The sequence below is a fragment of the Lepidochelys kempii genome, chromosome 8 (genome assembly GCF_965140265.1).
Source record: "Lepidochelys kempii isolate rLepKem1 chromosome 8, rLepKem1.hap2, whole genome shotgun sequence".
NCBI classification, from domain to species: domain Eukaryota; kingdom Metazoa; phylum Chordata; order Testudines; family Cheloniidae; genus Lepidochelys; species Lepidochelys kempii.
The window spans coordinates 104,500,476-104,516,482 of NC_133263.1; the positions used below are offsets into that span (position 1 = coordinate 104,500,476).

The window sequence follows — 16,007 nt, forward strand, 5'->3', positions numbered from 1 at the left end:
GAGATCAGCTGTAGGCTTGGAACACGCTGAGGAGGAAGTGCACTTTGCTAGTCCATGCCCTGCAGGGTCTGCCCAGGAAAGGGATGGGGGCAGCCGTGGGTTCCTCCCGCTCTGGAGGGGGAAGCTGTGGCTAGCCGTGGAGTGTGAATCAAGTGACCTGCAGCTTTTGCTTTGGTTAGGTCTCTCTGAACGAGGGTGCCCACCAGCTTCGCGTGTACCACACAGGCCCTGCCACGGACCAGCCGTTCTCTGTCGGCGCTCTCACCTCCGCAGGACGGTAACCCCCCGGCTCCCGGCCGGCTCACTCCCTGCTTCTCTGTGTCCGGGCTCTGTAACGGCCCCCGCCGTGCTGTGGATTGTGCAGGCTCTGACCCCGTGCCGCTCCTCCCCCCACAGGTACGTCCCGTGCGCCAGCCTGCTCGTCAGGCTGCTCAGAGCCCCCGTGGACTCCAGCCACCAAACCCTGCAGAGAAGCCTGCTTCCCCAAGCAGACTGGGTCAGACTCGGCCTCTTCCAGCCCAGGCCTGACTATTCAGACGGGGTCTATGACTCAGACTCGGTCGTGCCCACCACCGGAGAGAGGTGCCTGTACAGCGCCATGGGAAACAGGTGAGCAGGTGCTGGGGGCCTGAGAGGAAGGAGCTTTTCTTATTTGGGCTTAATCGTGTGGGTGAATTTACAGCCCCGGTCCTTTCAGGGGCGGCAGGGGCATTGTGCGCCACCAGTTCGAATGCAGGAGGGTGCCCCACAGGCGGCTGCCTGCGCCCCTCGATCCTGATCTGCGCCCCCTCCTACCCTGGGCTCCCCCCACGCAGCTGCACCGAGACGTCTCCGTCCTGACCCGCAGCCTCCCCTCTGTTGTTTCAGTCCTGAGACGCGCTCCCGGTGGATCTCGTTCTTGCTCAGCATCACGCTTGCTGTTCTCGACCTGCACCCTGACCCACGGCCCCCTCTGCGGTTCCAGTGTTGGACCTTGTCTCAGCGGACTGGGTGGTGTCATCTCTTGTCAGCCCCATGGATGGTTCCAGCCAGGCAGCATCTGTCTCCCAGTGCGTCTCTCTGGGCCTGAGTGAGAGGTGTGGGGTGTTGCTTTCAGATGGATGGAGCACTTCTCTCTGCAAGCCTTTCCCGACGCTGTGCCTCTGTTCACTTCCCCCACCCCGTGCTCAGGTCTGCTGTGCTGGTTCGGGAGATTGCCCCTCAGCTTGCTAGAAACGAAGGCCTGGAGCGGAATACAAATGAGGAGATCTCTACTTGGATCAAAGAGACACTGACCAGGACGATGGACAGCAGCCCTCAGCCTTTCAACCTTACCTATGTCTCTCGATACCTCCCTACATACGGTATCAAGGTGAACAGCAGATGGGTATAGTGAAACGTACTGGCTAATGCCTGTGTGTGGGCCTGTCCTCTTCCGGGTGAAATAAGAAATACTTGACTGTGTATCATTGGCCCTCTACCACTCATGTATAGTGGAGAGCTTCCTGTGTCTTTGAGCAGGAGGGTCTGAGTTCTCTCTCTGTTGTTGCCACTAAATCCTAGCTGGCCACAGATTTGGTGCAATAGTAAGTTCAGTAGAACCTCAGAGTTACGGACACTTGGGGAATGGACGTTATTCGTAACTCTGAACAAAACGTTCTGGTTCTTTCAAAAGTTTACAGCTGAACATTGACTTAATGCAGCTTTGAAACTTTACTAGGCAGAAGGAAAATGCTGCTTTGAACTAAATTTAAACTAAACAAGCACAGAAAGAGTTTCCTTAGCTTGTCAAATCTTTTTTTTAACTTTCCCTTTGTTTTTTAGTATTTTACCTTTAACACAGCACTGGTCTGTATTTGCCCTTTTTTGTCTCTGCTGCTGCCTGGTTGTGTACTCCCGTTTTCAAATGAGGTGTGTGGTTGATGGGTCGGTTTGTAACTCTGAGGTTCTGCTGTGGCTGTGACGTAAAAACATAACACCTGAGGCAGAACTAAATGTTTCACGGTTGCACGTTGTCCATCTACGCTCCCAGTTACTGCCTGCGTGGAAGGATTTGAGCATCAGAAAAATTGAGGAACTGGCCAGGTATTTTCCTTGTCCTGCAGCCAAACTACCAGTCCGTCAATAGACACTGCACCATGCGAGTGCATTGATTTAGTGCTGCTACTCAGGGAATCACACTCTCCCATCCAAGTACTGAACTGATGCTGCTTCGCTTGTGAGAGCTGTTGGAAGTGATCAGCCCTGTCTTTTGGTTAAGATGTAAAACCAGAGTGATGATCACTTGGGGGAGTTGAAGAGCCCATGGCAATTTTGCAAGATTAGAGGGGTAAACCCCAAAATTCTAACTCAGGTAGTTGTATGCTGCCTGCCTGAATTCTGCTGCAGGTCCAATTGCATATCATAGTCTTAAATGAATGTATCGTGTCCTAGTGGACATTGGAATTGGGCTTATAAAGAGAGAGGTTGGTGCTGAGGTCAGGATTGTTTTGCAGGTGATTCAAGGAGCGTGTGTGTTTCTCAGTCGGAGAACAGGTGTTGGGCCCCACCTAGGTAATGGAATGTGGAGAAGCTTGTTCTCCTGGCACCAGGGGAGAGTGTGACCACTGTCCCTGCAAAGGGTTTCCTTCCACACCCTGCTGCCTTTGGGTGGGTTCCATATGGGGCGAGGATGGAGCTGGTCCTGGGTGATACGCAGACACACACTGCATGCACCCTGCTCTGGGGCCCCGCTGCTTTCTAGAGAATTTAAGATTTTATTATCCTGCCCCCCGCCCCCCCCCCAAAAAAAAATTCCAGTGTCTTTAACGAGTCCACTTCTGGTCACTCTAGCACAGAGGTGGGCAAACTATGGCCCACGGGACCGTCCTGCCCGGACCCTGAGCTCCCGGCTGGGAAGGCTCACCCCCGGTCCCACCCCTGCTGTGGCCCCTCCCCTGCTGTGGCCCCCCCCTCCGCAGCTACGCCGCCACGTGGGCAATGCGGCTGGCTCCGGCTGGGCAGCGTGGCTGCCAGACCTGCCGCTCTGAGCGGCATGGTAAGCGGGCGGGGAGCGGGGTTAGATAAGGGGAAGGGGGTCCCAGGAAGGGGTAGTCAGGGGACAAGGGGGGGGGATTGGATGGGGGTGGGGTCCTGGGGGACCTGTCAGGGGGTGGGGGTGTAGATAGGGGTTGGGGCAGTCAGGGGATGGGGGGGGGGGTTGGATGGGGGTGGGATCCTGGGGGCTGGGGGTCTCGGGAGGGGGTAGTCAGGGGACAAGGAGGGAGGGTGGTTGGATGGGTCAGGGGTTCTGAGGGGGGCAGTCAGGGGGCAGGAAGTGGGAGGAGGTGGATAGGGGGCAGGGGCCAGGCTGTTTGGGGAGGCACAGCCTTCCCTACCCGGCCCTCCGTACCGTTTCGCACCCCCGATGTGGCCCTCAGGCCAAAAAGTTTGGCCACCCCTGCTCTAGCGGAACCATCCAATTGTTCCGGAATTGACGGTACAGCTTGAGGGGTGTTTCCCTTCCACTTCCCCCCGTCAGACTCCTGGTTTTGTGCGGCAGTTCTGACCATCCAGTCATGGTATGCAGCTGTATTAGTTCATCCACAGTCTCTTGATTACAAATGTCCCTGGCTGTTGATCTCTTTGCTCACGGTTGTTCCAGGTTGCAGTGGATGGTGCCAAGAATCTACCCTGGTCTGCTTTGACAGTGGCTCATTTCCGCTTCAATCCCCCTGGGGCCTTTTATTTTGGGAAACCCTGGCTAAAATACGATCGTCCTGTCTTTGTGGAGGAGCTTGACCTTGACAGCTACCAGCAGTGGCCTGTGTGGCTGGATGGATTCAAGGTATTGCTTTCTGCAGGTGCTTCTCATTTACCTAGGAACCCATAGGGTGGGTTGAGATAGTTCGGGGGTGGCCAGCCTGAGAAGGAGCCAGAATTTACCAATGAATGTTGCCAAAGAGCCCCAGTAATATGTCAGCAGCCCCCCCACCCCCAGCACCTCCACCTCCCGATCAGCTGTTTCTGTTTCGTGGTGTGCAGGAGGCTCTGGAGGAGGAGCGAGGGCACGGCAGGCTCAGGTGAGGGGGCGGGAAGGGGTGCAGTGGGGGCAGGGCCTGGGGCAGAGCCAGGGTGGGGCAGTGAGCGCCCCCCGGCCCATTGGAAAGTTGTTGCCTGTAGCTCCAGCCGCAGAGTCGGTGCCTAGACAAGGAGCCGCATGTTAACATCTGAGGTGCCGCATGGGGCTCCGGAGCCCAGGTTGGCCACCACTGAGATAGCTGGTTGTCCTGATACAATGCAGCTGGCGAGGCTCTAAGCCCACCTGCAACTTAACATCTTAACTATACGTTACAACATAGCTTGGGCCAGCGTCCACATTAAAACGCTGCCTTGCTCACAGAGAGAACCTGGAGATACAGGCTTTGAAGGGCACTAGACTCGGTCCCTGTCAGACCAAGGGGCATGGTGTGAACTCCAAAGCAAGGGCAGAGGATCCTGATTTTGCAGATAGGGCAGACGGAAGCCGAGCAGCCACATAGTGAGTCAGAATCCATGCTGCCAGCTGCTCAAGCCACTGGTCCGTTAGGTTATGCATTGAAGTGTTTTGTTTTAATGAAGTGGTAGCTTCCCCCTCTGCCCACGAAATGGTCTCCAGTTCCTTGATCAGTTTTTAGTTTTTCACAGCTAATGTTTTGTTTCCTTCCAGTCCTTTCCCCAGAGGATTTACAATGAGTATCTAACGGTGATTATCCACCTGCACGAAGTCCTGGTGAACCCTGAGCCAGACACTCCGGGCAAAAAGGCAGCCCCCAGACCAGTGCAGAGAGGAATCATGAGGAAAGAGGGCGAAAGGCTGCGCTATGCATTGGGGAGTGAAGCATGGGCTGCTCTCCAAGTGTTCTCTAGTGGCTACTGCAACACTGACGTTTATCAGCTGCCTCTGTACCAGGGGGCTCCCAGCCAGGTACAGACCAGTTCTCATCAGAGACCCACTGGTGTTCAAATGCAGCTCTCCCGTGTGCCCTCATGCTTTTCTATAGCACCTTTGGGATGACAAGTGCTGCACAGGGAGATGACCTTGCTGCTCAGGGTCCCTTATTACTCAGCATCATCGGCTCAAGTGCACTAGTTTTTAAGGATTATTATTAGTCATGTTTATTACAGTCGTGCCCAAGGACCAGCCAAGAGTGGGACCCCACTGGGCATTGTAGAGACACAAAGCAGCAGGCAGTCCCTGTCCTGAAGAGCTCACACTCCAAGGATACATCTACACAGGGATGATAAACCCACAGCTGGCAGGGTCCCTGCCTCACAGGGCCCCAAAGCTCAGGCACCAGCCTGAGCCCAAAGGTCTAGACAGCAATTTTTCAGGCCAGCTGACCTGGGCCGACTGTGGATTTTTATCCCGGTGTCGACATACCCTAGTAGCCGACACGGGGAAGGGGTGTAACACATGCCGAGCGAACAGGGTGATGGCAACAAAGGGTATGTTAGTGCCACGGGGTTTTGGAGTGAGGGGGCAGGGGTTAATTAGGAGGAGATCAGCTAAATGGAAAGAGACGTGACGTTAAGTGAAGGGGACAGGGCAGATGGGGCACATGGGGGTGTGACATTGTGAAACAGCCGATCAGCACAGGGCAGAGAAAGTCCCATCTCAGAAGTTCTCTGGCCAAAGGTCCCATCTTTGGCTGCTCCCTGCCCACTGGACTCCTCTTGTGCCACCATTGGGGAAAATGATGGGGGTGGGGAGGGAGGCAACACGTTGCAGCTGTGGGCGCAGACTACTAGTTCTTCAGCTAAGTGTGGGTGTTGCTCATGTTCCAACAGAACACTGTGACCGCCTTATCCCAGGGGCCGTGCGCCAGCGTTACACAGGGGCTGGCAAACAGGAAAGTGGTGAGTAAATCATGCCACGCCTGTGCACTGTGTTTTTAATCACTGTGTAATAGCGAGAGGAGTCTACAGTGTTAAGGCTTTGATGAAAAATGACCCCTCCTGACCCGCCACACTGCACAGTCAAATTCCCCTTGATGTCAATAGGGTCAGAATTAGGGCCTTGGAGGAGTAAAAATCGTGTTGGTCCTGCAGAGCTAATGGAGCTCGGCATGAGCCAGGTGGCTTCTTTTCTGCTCCAGGCCTCAGCACTGTCCTGTGCGTGCCAGCCGCACAATAGGACTGTTCCCCGCTGGACAGGCACGACAGACCCGTCTGTGCTCAGCTCGAGGTTGAATTTTGTAGTGCAGGCAAGTAGAAAACTCATCTTTAGCTTTCTGAAGTGAAATCATCAAGACTGAATGTTACCTCACCCATCCTGCAGAGCCCTTACCCTGAAACATGAGTATTATTGTCAAACTGCTCATGATCTTGGAGGAATCAAGGGCCTCCCTCCACTCGCCCTCCCAAGTGATTTTAGTGTAGTATGCTGTTTAGCCCCACTTGGCAAAGTGTTAAAAAAAAAAAAAAAGTATTTCTTCTGTAGGTCAGAAGCTGTTTCCCTTTAATCTTTCCTCCAACACTGAACTTTATTCTGGTCTGATGTCTATTGATGCGCCAGTCTGTTTGCAAGTACAACACAGATACACATCCGCCTCGGGCCAAATGCTTCTAGGCGTGTCCTAAATTTGAATGCTTTTTATGCCTTATATCTATAGAGAAACGTGGTCTCCGAACGGGACTAATTACGTACAAAAAGTTTGGTGGGGCACTTTAGGAGGTACCAATGAGTTGAGCATAGACATCCTTCTTAAATTCCTGCATAATATGCAGCCGTGCCAGGAGTCCCATGCCAGAACTTTGATGGAGCCCTGCACTGCCTTCCACTTCATGTCACTCACAGCTGTGTAAAATGCTGTTCCGGGGCTGCCAAGAGAGTGCTGATTTAGTGACATTTTATACCTACTTTGCACAAGTGTCGTAACCTCCTTTAGCAAATCAAAATGGATTTCCCTGGGTGCAACTGCTTTGGTGCAGAGCCTAAAGTATTAGGCCACTATGTCTGTCCAGGTCAACATAGTGCAGCGCTTGTAACTATCAGGAGTGCAAAGAGAAGATTTTTGACAGTGCAGAATCCATAACCAGGCCAAGTCATTCCCCTCGTCAGTGTCACAGCGAGATCAGCTAAGGGTTTGTTTTTTTTTGTGTTTTAAAAATCTGACTCCAATTGTGGGTGCTCTTCAGTTATCCCCAAACACCAGGCTGACAGGTGTTCTCCATCTCACAGATTCAGTTGGTAAGAGGGGCATCTGTGGTTGTCCGTATAGCAGATGGTAGGCGGGATGAAGAACTTAGCCTGCCCCACAAACAGGTGAGCACGGTGATGCGATGCTGTTAGTGGAGGGGGGCAGGTGTCCTCCTTTGAATGGAACTGGCACTTGGCCCTAGGGTTTCCTCACCTTTGATACTACCAATGACCATAAGGAGGCAGACCCTGCTTGTGTAGAAATTTGTCCAGGAAACCAGGGTACCACCACTTTGGGGAGCATGTGCCAAGCAATGTTTAATGCTCACAGGTGGTCAGGAAACCCATTTTAGGTCTTATCTAAAAAACAGGCCTGCTAACAACACGTCACTGTCCAGCAGCACTGCTCGGATTGCTCAGTATCTGCAAGAAGAGCGGTGCTTACAGAATCAGCACTGGCCTGGGAACACTGAGGGAGGGGATGAGTTGTGGATTTTATTGAAGTAGCCAAGTTATTCACATTGCAGGTTCTATGCAGACAGCCACAACTCACCTCTACTAATGGCAGTGGCATGCACATGAAGGAATAGACCCCACTACTTCATAATATCTGACTGCAATGGAAGATACGTGCTACAAAAGCCACAAGTACCGGTTATTACAGGACATCTATAGGGAGTGTCAATAGCAGAGTGAAAAAAATAGACTGAAGGGAACTTCCACAAGCTTGTTTACTACACGTCCTGTAATGTTCGAAGGGTAATTACCTCTACTTTCACCTAATGGAGGGAAAGAGGACTGTGGCTAAAGTGCATATAACCTGGGAGCCTGAACACCCACGTTTTACTGTCTCACACACTATGACTTTAAAAATCACTTGAGGTCTGATTATCCCTCCTATCAGTAATAGGGAGGTAGAGGAATTTTGGGGTGTGTGTGTATCTATATAGCTAAATGGAGGGTGAAATTAAAGTATAAAGTGGAAGAATTTCTTGCTGTATTATACTTGGTACTTAACTTGACTAGCCCCCCCCCTCCCCCCCATCAGCAGGCTTTTGGAGGGAAGAGCTGATTGACAATGCCTAGAAAAAAAGTCAGACTTCCTGTAAAGGGACCAGGCTTTTGAAGGGAGGGAACACCTTCTTGCATTCCTCTTTAAATAATTTAATGAGGTTGTATACATACACATCTGTCTGGCTAGAGTTTTCTAGTTACCTGGTCTAGAAGTACCTTAGTTTCCAAGACAGTACCGTTGAGATCCAGCAACACTGAATGTTCGGGACTCTTAGATTAACAAGGTTATAGGTACCTCATCACTACCCCAGGAAGACACTGTTTTCCATGTACCTGAGCAATGTTTCTAAACAACCGGTCACTGGAGCAGTGCTGGTGGATGAGATCTCTCAGACAGAGTTTAGAAAGCAAGCCAGTCCCTGCTATCAAAAGTGTTCAAAAACACTGCACAATTGAAGTCATCTTTTAAGAATCCCCACTGTGTTAACCTTCTATTTTTTAACCTCAGGGTATCAATCAGTCCTACCTCCCCATGGAAGGCATAGAGTTCTACAAGAAGGAGCCTGGTGGTGCTAAAGTTACAGATCTAATGCCAGACGGCAGAAACCCAGCAAGAGGTAAGAAAGCTATGTTAACTGTATTAACCAACTTGATTTCCTTCTTTGAAAATCTAATTGATTTGGTGGATAGGGGGAAGGCAGTGGACATAATATACCTGCACTTCAGCAAGGCTTTTGACACACGTCCCTGCCATTCTCATAAGCAAGCTGGAGAAATGCAGGCTTGGTAGAACTACATTAAATAGATCCATAATTGGTTAAACAACCACACACAAAGAGTAACTATTGGAATGATGTCACATTGGAAACAGGTTGCAAGTAGGGTTCCACATGAATCTGTTGGGTGTCTGGTGGTGGTTAACATTTTTATTAATGATCAGCACAGTCTCTTACCATGTTCAGATCACATTTGCAGATGACACAGGTGGTGGTTGGGGGGGTTACAAACTCTTTGGAGGATAGAGCTAAAATTCAAAGGCAGCTTGATAAATTGGAGAACTAGGCTATAGCCCACAGAATGACATTCAGCAAAGACATGTAAGGCCTGGTCTACACTAGGTTGGGGGGCAGGGGTGGAAAGAAATCTAAGTTATTCATGTAGCTGAAGTTGCATAACTTAATAGATTCACCCCCAACCCTCCCCCGTGTAGACCAGGCCTTTGCTTGCTTAATTATTTGCTCCATTATCTTTCCAGGTACAGATGTTAAGATGACTGGTCTGTAATTCCCCATGTTGTCCTTATTTCCCTTTTTATAGACTTTTCCAGTCATTTGGAATCTCTCCTGTTTTCAACGACTTTTCAAAGCTAATTGCTAATGTTGCCAAAAAAAAAAAAAAGCAGCAAACATCATTCTGGGCTGTATTAGCAGGAGTGTTGTGAGTAAGACATGCAAAGTAATTCTTCCACTCTACTCCACACTGATTAGGCCTCAACTGGAGTATTACCCAGTTCTGGAAAGATATGAACAAAGTGGAGAAAGTCCAGAGAAGAGCAATAAAAATTATTAAAGGTCTAGAAAATGAATTGAGGAAAGATTGGAAAAATTGGCTTTGTTTAAGCTGGAAAAGAAGACAGAGGGGACATAAGTTTTCAAGTACACAAAAGGTTATGAGGAGGGAGAAAAAAAAGTTCTTAACCTGTGAGGATAGAACAAGTAGTAATGGACTTAAATTGCAGGAAGGGAGGTTTAGGTTGGACATTAGGAAGAACTTCCTGTCGGTGTGGTTAAGCACTGGAACAAATTGCCTAGGGAGGTTGTAGAATCTCCATCATTGTCTAACCTGCTCTTAAAAATCTCCAAACATGTGTCAGGCATGGTCTAGATAATCCTTAGTCCTGAGGACTGGACTAGATGACCTCCTGAGGTCCCTTCCAGTTCTATGATACACTGAATGTGGAATAACTGGCTTGGCAGCACCACGGCTGAGAAGAATCAGTCATGGTAGACCAACCTGAGTCATCAATGCACTGCTCTTGTGAAAAAACACACATCCAGCATTCCAATTTTGGGTTGATTTAAGAGAAGCATAGCATACAAGTGACAGTACCACTCTATTCAGCCCTGGTCAGGCCCCAATTAGAATACTGTGTCCAACTTTGGTCACTGCTGTACAAAAAGGATGTAGGGGAACTGGAAAGGACCTGAGGTGAGTGACAAAGATGATCAAAGGTATGTAATGCAAGCCATATCAGGGAAGGCTGAAGGAACTGGGTAGGTTTAGTTTGGTATAAGGGGGAGGCACATGATTATGGCAGCCTTTCAAGTAGTTAAAGATGGAGAAAAATTGTTCTCTTGCCACAGAGGGCAGGACAAGAGGCAGTGGGTTCAAACTACAGCACAGCACATTTAGATTAAGTCTTAAGAAAAACTTCCTAGTTGTAAGAACAGCAGGACAATGGAACAAACTGCCTTAGGGAAGGTGTGGAAGCTCCTTCAGTGGAGGTTTTCAACAAGATGCTGGATAATTATCCAAGACAGATGGCTATGGCAAATCCTACATCTTGGCAGGGGGTTAGACTAGAGGTAGAGTTACATAATTTGTGGTCCTTCTAACCCTATAGTTTTATTAACTGACAAAACTAAACCTACACTTGTGTTTGTAACATCACATTCTCTTACTTGCAGAATGGAGACAGACTCCCTTCTTCTCACACCCACTCAATCTGCACCAGGGGTTTCCCCAACTTTTAGTTCCCATGAGTAATTTATAATCTGGTTGCTTTTCACCAAGAGGACAAGATATGAAGTGCACCACTAATATTTCACAACAGGATACAAGGATTTAAAATTAGATTAAAAATATACTACACATTTGCTGCCAAGTTTTAAAGAAAGTCAGACCACTGAACTGGTAGAAGCTCCTGGAGCCAGAAGTTGTTGAAGTGCAATAACCAGTTTTTGACAGCAGTAGCCTCTTCAAGTGCGGAGAGAATCATTTCAGTGACTAGTTAGTTCATTTAAAGTTAAGAAATCAGTGAGCTGAAAAACTAGGAAACTTGTTTTCTCCTTTTAGTCTATGCATGAGAATGATCTCAGAGGACAGTAATGAATTGAGCTGATTCTGGTTATTACAGCTAACACCGCCTTTAATTTAATAAACTGGTTTAATATAAATTGATAAGACCTTAGATATTATGCACAGTTAAAGCTTCTTTAAATAATAGAAATACCATTTTAGAATGGTGTTAATTTGCATTTCCATCCAACTATGAAAGGCCTCATTCACCATTTAGTAAAGTAAGAATCAAAGTGTTTTGCTTTTCCAATCCCTTCTGTAGTAAAGAACCCAACTCTAGAGGTATCCTGTGCCTTTTTAAACTTTGTTTTGTCTCTATCTAAGAGGGACAGCTGTAACTCTACAGACTGTTAACAGAATTATTGCCTCCGTTTTCTCCTTATTTCAGGCCCAGCTGTTAATTCTAGATCAAATCTAAAGCTCCAAGAAGAAAATAGTTGACTTTCTAAAATCAGCCAAGCAAGACACCTGTGACATGCCGTTCATTACTTCATTACAGTCTCAAAGTAGCTGGGTAAAGGTCCTTGGGACATTTTGTTCACAATACTATAGAGATGAGAAATTATTCATCTGTACTGTTGTGCTGAGTACCAGGAACAGGACTCACCCTTACTGAGGCAAAATCTGAAACATTTGCTTACAATCTTTATTGAAGTCATACAAAAGTTGCCAAAGTGAAAAAATACACTATATACAAAACCATTCTCCTTGGGAGGAGAGGAGTGGTCCATGCTGAAGACCTATCATACTGTACTTTCAACTGCAGCCCCCGATTCCACTTGTGGCCTTTTCTCTGTCTGAAAGAGAGGAATGAATTTTGTTAAGAGCCAGTCTTATATGTTCCACATCAGTTAACGCTTTACCAGTTGGTGCATAAATTGATAGCTTGGAGAATTGCATTGACTGGTTACCTACATTTCACCGGTAATTACAGAAACCAAGCACTACTCTATAGACAGTTCCATAGCCTGAGTGTCCTTTTACTTAAAATCAAACAGGCTTTATTCCATTGCACACCAATACTTTAGCAGAAAGGAGAATTCTGTGTTTTAGCTCAGCTGTAATTTAATACACTGAACTCCAAGTTATTTTCCAAATGATTAAGGGCTAAACATCTTGTGTGTAACATGCACTCTGCTGAACTGGGCAAATTCCCCAGCTCCTTATAGAAGAGTCTTAAACCAGAAGGTAATAAAGCATTAGATGTACCAGGCATGAAAGGTATGCCTGAACAGAGAAGGAAATATACATGGCACAGAATTCTGACTCAACTGCCCACCTCCTCTTCCATTTTTTCTGCAACCTCATTTCCACTGGGGGCAGCATCACCACCACCATTGACAGCCGGTTCTGGTTTAGATTTCTTAGCTTCATTGTCTCCCTGTTGAGTCTCCTCCTCTGGTTTCCTCTGAAGACAAAATTGTTTAGTCTTCACTATGTAAAAATTTAAGACTTAAGAAAATTAGCGTCTAGATGTCACTGTTCATTAACTATTCAACTTTTAGTTATGAGGGGTCACACCAAAGAGTCAGGAGTTAGGATTCAGTTGAAGCTTTAGGCATAAGAGTTTAGTTACAGTAAGAGTTCTGATACTATCTTCATTTTTGCCATCCTTCATTATGACCTGGCAGAAAAGCATCCTAGTTCTAGATTAAATTTCTGTTTTTAGTACTCATGACATCTGATCTAAGCTTCAGAGCTGAGGGCAGATGTTTCAAACTTGCTCTGAAAGATGCTGGTGTGACAAAATGCAGATAGCCATGGTGTGTCATAACAGTACATACAGTAGGCAAATGAAAAGTGCTGTGAAATTTGATTTAGATTAGGAAAATACTAATGAGAACACCCTTTAATGTTAAACTACAACCAAACACTAGTTTCCCTTAAGGTTACTCCAATAAGTCAGATTTTATTAGAAGTATGAATTCTAGACATTTAGACTGGCTTTGCTACTTTGTTATTTAACTTCAGTGCTCCATTTCCACTTGGAAATAAGGGAACCCAACCCAGCCTGGTTGTTTGCCCTTTATCTATGGTCTACCCTGCTCCTTCATGCAGGGCCTCAACAGAGTAGAGCACTTATTTAAGAAGTGCCTACATGACCCACACAATTCAGCTTTGAAGTTAAACTAGTGTGGATCTAGCAGAGTGCTGTAAAGCATACAAAGGAACCATCAAAAGCTACTCTCCAGGAAGACTGATTGGCTCCCAGGGGAAAGGAGTTTTATGCAGTATTCCTTTTTTTTTTTTTTTAGAATTTGTTCTGTGCATAACAGTGATCGTTAAAGGCTTTGTTTAGCCAAGAAATCAAATGAGACACAGTGCAAGCCAGTGGTAGTTTTATATTAGTTTGTCCAAATAGCTATATATCTGGACACACCTTTTTTCTGACAAGATGAGAGATGTCTGTAACACACTGGGATGTTCCATCAGCTGGCTTTCTTACTGGAATCTATTACAAGATAGAGGTTGTAATGTAAGTGACATCAAACATTAAAACCTTCCAATTTAGTAGTACTTAAATGTCTGCCTGAACTCAGAGTTGTTTCACTTACCGTGGAAACGGAACAGCTTTCTTCACTCTGTGTAAAACTGGAGGTAGTGCCTCCAACCTAAAATGAAAGAAGCCATAGTGATTAACCAAGTACTGGCTTCCAGTTGTATTTCTGAGCTCCACAGCATGCTGGGACTTTACCGCACAAATCCATGGTTCCTGCTATACCATGAATTAAGTTAGGGTTTAATAGGTTTGTTTAGTTTCTCTCTGATGTGATTTATTATATCTACATTAACCAAATCAATTCTGACTGTAAAATTATGAAGTACTTAATCTTCAGTTGTGGTTATTTTGTTTCTTGTACCAAGCACCCAGTTTGTAGACATTTATACCAACCCAACAAATTGATATTTCACAGTGAGTGAGCAAACAGGTTGCCTATCAGTTAGGCAGGCAGAACTTAATTGTTCTCCTGCCTTAGAAAGGTCTTCAGTGTAGAAGCACCTTCAGAAAGGTTGGCTACACTATACAACTATTCAGGATATATGCCACCACCAGATGCTGAACCAGACTTAAACCAAATTTAGGATTCTCAAACTAGGCTGTATTTGTAACCCAGTTCTAGTCTACTGCCATCTGGCCCAAAAAACCCAAACCCTTGCCAAAAAGCATTGCCCTTCTGGTTATTTAGTGCTAAACAGCTGGCATGTGATGTCACTGTCTCCTCTAGCCTCTTTGTTGAGAGCCAGCTGATTGTCCAATAAGAGGTAGCTTAATCAAGAGGGAAAAGCTAAGTGGCAACATGTGATAGTCCAATGCTTTCCCCCCTCAAAGTCAAAGGGAAGTCAGCCATATTTCATTCTGAGTGATTTAACAGCTTCTGGTCATGGGAAGGTAAGTCATTTTCAGACAATCACTAATTCTAGACCAGTACAGCCAACCCTGCTGTTGTGGGCTCTTCTGCTCTCCTTCAGCTATACCATTAGTTAATGGCAACTTACTAGAAAAGTAATTAAACTAAAAGCTAACCAGAGTTGCTTTCAAAGCCAGTTCAGCTACTCTTGCACTCTTTTGAGACTCCTTTGAATCCTCTATCTTTTCCTTAATTTCAGGAAGTAGTCCATTTAATTCTTCGATCTCCTTCTCATCTTCAGTGGATCCTCCTTCTGCTTTCTTTATTCGTTCAGTCAGCATCACTAGAGGATGACAGGTTTAAGTTGTCAGCAGTTTATTAAACGAACAATGCAACAGGCAAGGGCACCTGAGCTACCCTGCCTTCATTAGAGACCATTCAGAGAACGGTGGAGAGTAGTGTGCTTCCATGTTGCTAACCTCAGCTCAATCCAGCTTTCCTATGACAGTTAACCAGTTTGCTAGCTAGAGCAGGGGTTCTCAAACAGTGGTCAGGACCCCTTAGGGGGTCATGAGGTTATTACTGGGGGGAGGGGGGGTTTACAAGCTGTCAGCCTCCATCCCAAACCCCGCTTTGCCTCCAGCATTTATAATGGTGTTAAATATATAAACAAGTGTTTTTAATTTATAAGGGGGGGGGTCACACTAAGAGGCTTGCGATGTGAAAGGGCTCACGAATAAAATAGTTTGAGAACCACTGAGCTAGAATTTTAGCAAGTCTACTTACCCATTCTTTTGTCAATGACTTCTACTGATTTACGGAACTGCAGAATTGCGTCATCAAACTGGCTGTTGTAGTGATATGCCAGTGCCAGCTGGTAGTGTGACTCTGCTAGCAGGCGGTCATGGGCCTCTAGGTACTTCTGCTGTACGGCGAGGCATGCCTGAAACTCTTCTATAGCTTGTGCATAGTTTTCTACAACAGAAAAGCCATAAACCTTTACAAATACAATTAATAAGTATCAAGCCAAACAAACAAAGTTACCAGTCTGTCTCCCCATCTAATTTATTCCATAGACTGCTCTCAGATTCTGCATGAACTGAAAGCAGTTGCCTCACTGAGTGATGCTAACAATTAAAGGGACACTCAACCGGAGTTAGTGTTATACTTCCTGCCCAATCCTCTCCCCACATTTCAGCAGTGATTTAGACAGTTACTTTTAACGTGTTTTCTATACAGGTGAAGCAGGGAAAGTGAGACAAAAGCAGACCTGGTATTTGTGTTCAGTTTCTTACTCTATCTAAATTATATCACTCTGATTATTTTACATACCATTGACAGACTATTGGCCAAGAGTGCATTTAAGAAATAAATTATAAATAATTTTAACATTAAGAAATAAAGCTGCTCAAGGATAATTCCACCCT

The 16,007-nt window shown here is 46.6% G+C and overlaps 2 protein-coding genes across 9 annotated transcripts in view; one reads left to right on the top strand and one right to left on the bottom strand.

The window, feature by feature from the left end:
• LOC140916351 (uncharacterized) overlaps positions 1-16,007 on the top strand; it is a 19,611-nt gene continuing 3,604 nt past the window's right edge. Inside the window, exons 1-7 of one of the 3 annotated variants that reach the window (XM_073357878.1) lie at positions 1-609; positions 1,171-1,351; positions 3,623-3,805; positions 4,667-4,924; positions 5,788-5,856; positions 7,181-7,264; positions 8,661-8,769. In XM_073357878.1, coding sequence (XP_073213979.1) covers positions 599-609; positions 1,171-1,351; positions 3,623-3,805; positions 4,667-4,924; positions 5,788-5,856; positions 7,181-7,264; positions 8,661-8,769 — 895 coding nt within the window. In that variant the 5' untranslated portion in view covers positions 1-598. Of the gene's footprint in view, positions 610-917; positions 1,077-1,170; positions 1,352-3,622; positions 3,806-4,666; positions 4,925-5,787; positions 5,857-7,180; positions 7,265-8,660; positions 8,770-16,007 lie in introns of those variants that run through there. The other 2 variants (XM_073357876.1, XM_073357877.1) reach the window with 2 other exon arrangements.
• Positions 11,856-16,007, bottom strand: part of NASP (nuclear autoantigenic sperm protein) — a 17,347-nt gene continuing 13,195 nt past the window's right edge. For 5 of the 6 annotated variants that reach the window (XM_073357869.1, XM_073357872.1, XM_073357870.1 and 2 more), the window contains 6 exons: positions 15,367-15,555; positions 14,757-14,923; positions 13,786-13,842; positions 13,611-13,682; positions 12,510-12,638; positions 11,856-12,027 (listed from right to left, as the gene is read on the bottom strand). In XM_073357869.1, the coding sequence (XP_073213970.1) occupies positions 11,974-12,027; positions 12,510-12,638; positions 13,611-13,682; positions 13,786-13,842; positions 14,757-14,923; positions 15,367-15,555 (668 nt within the window). In that variant the 3' untranslated portion in view covers positions 11,856-11,973. The remainder of the gene's footprint in view (positions 12,028-12,509; positions 12,639-13,610; positions 13,683-13,785; positions 13,843-14,756; positions 14,924-15,366; positions 15,556-16,007) is intronic. The other variant, XM_073357873.1, reaches the window with a different exon arrangement.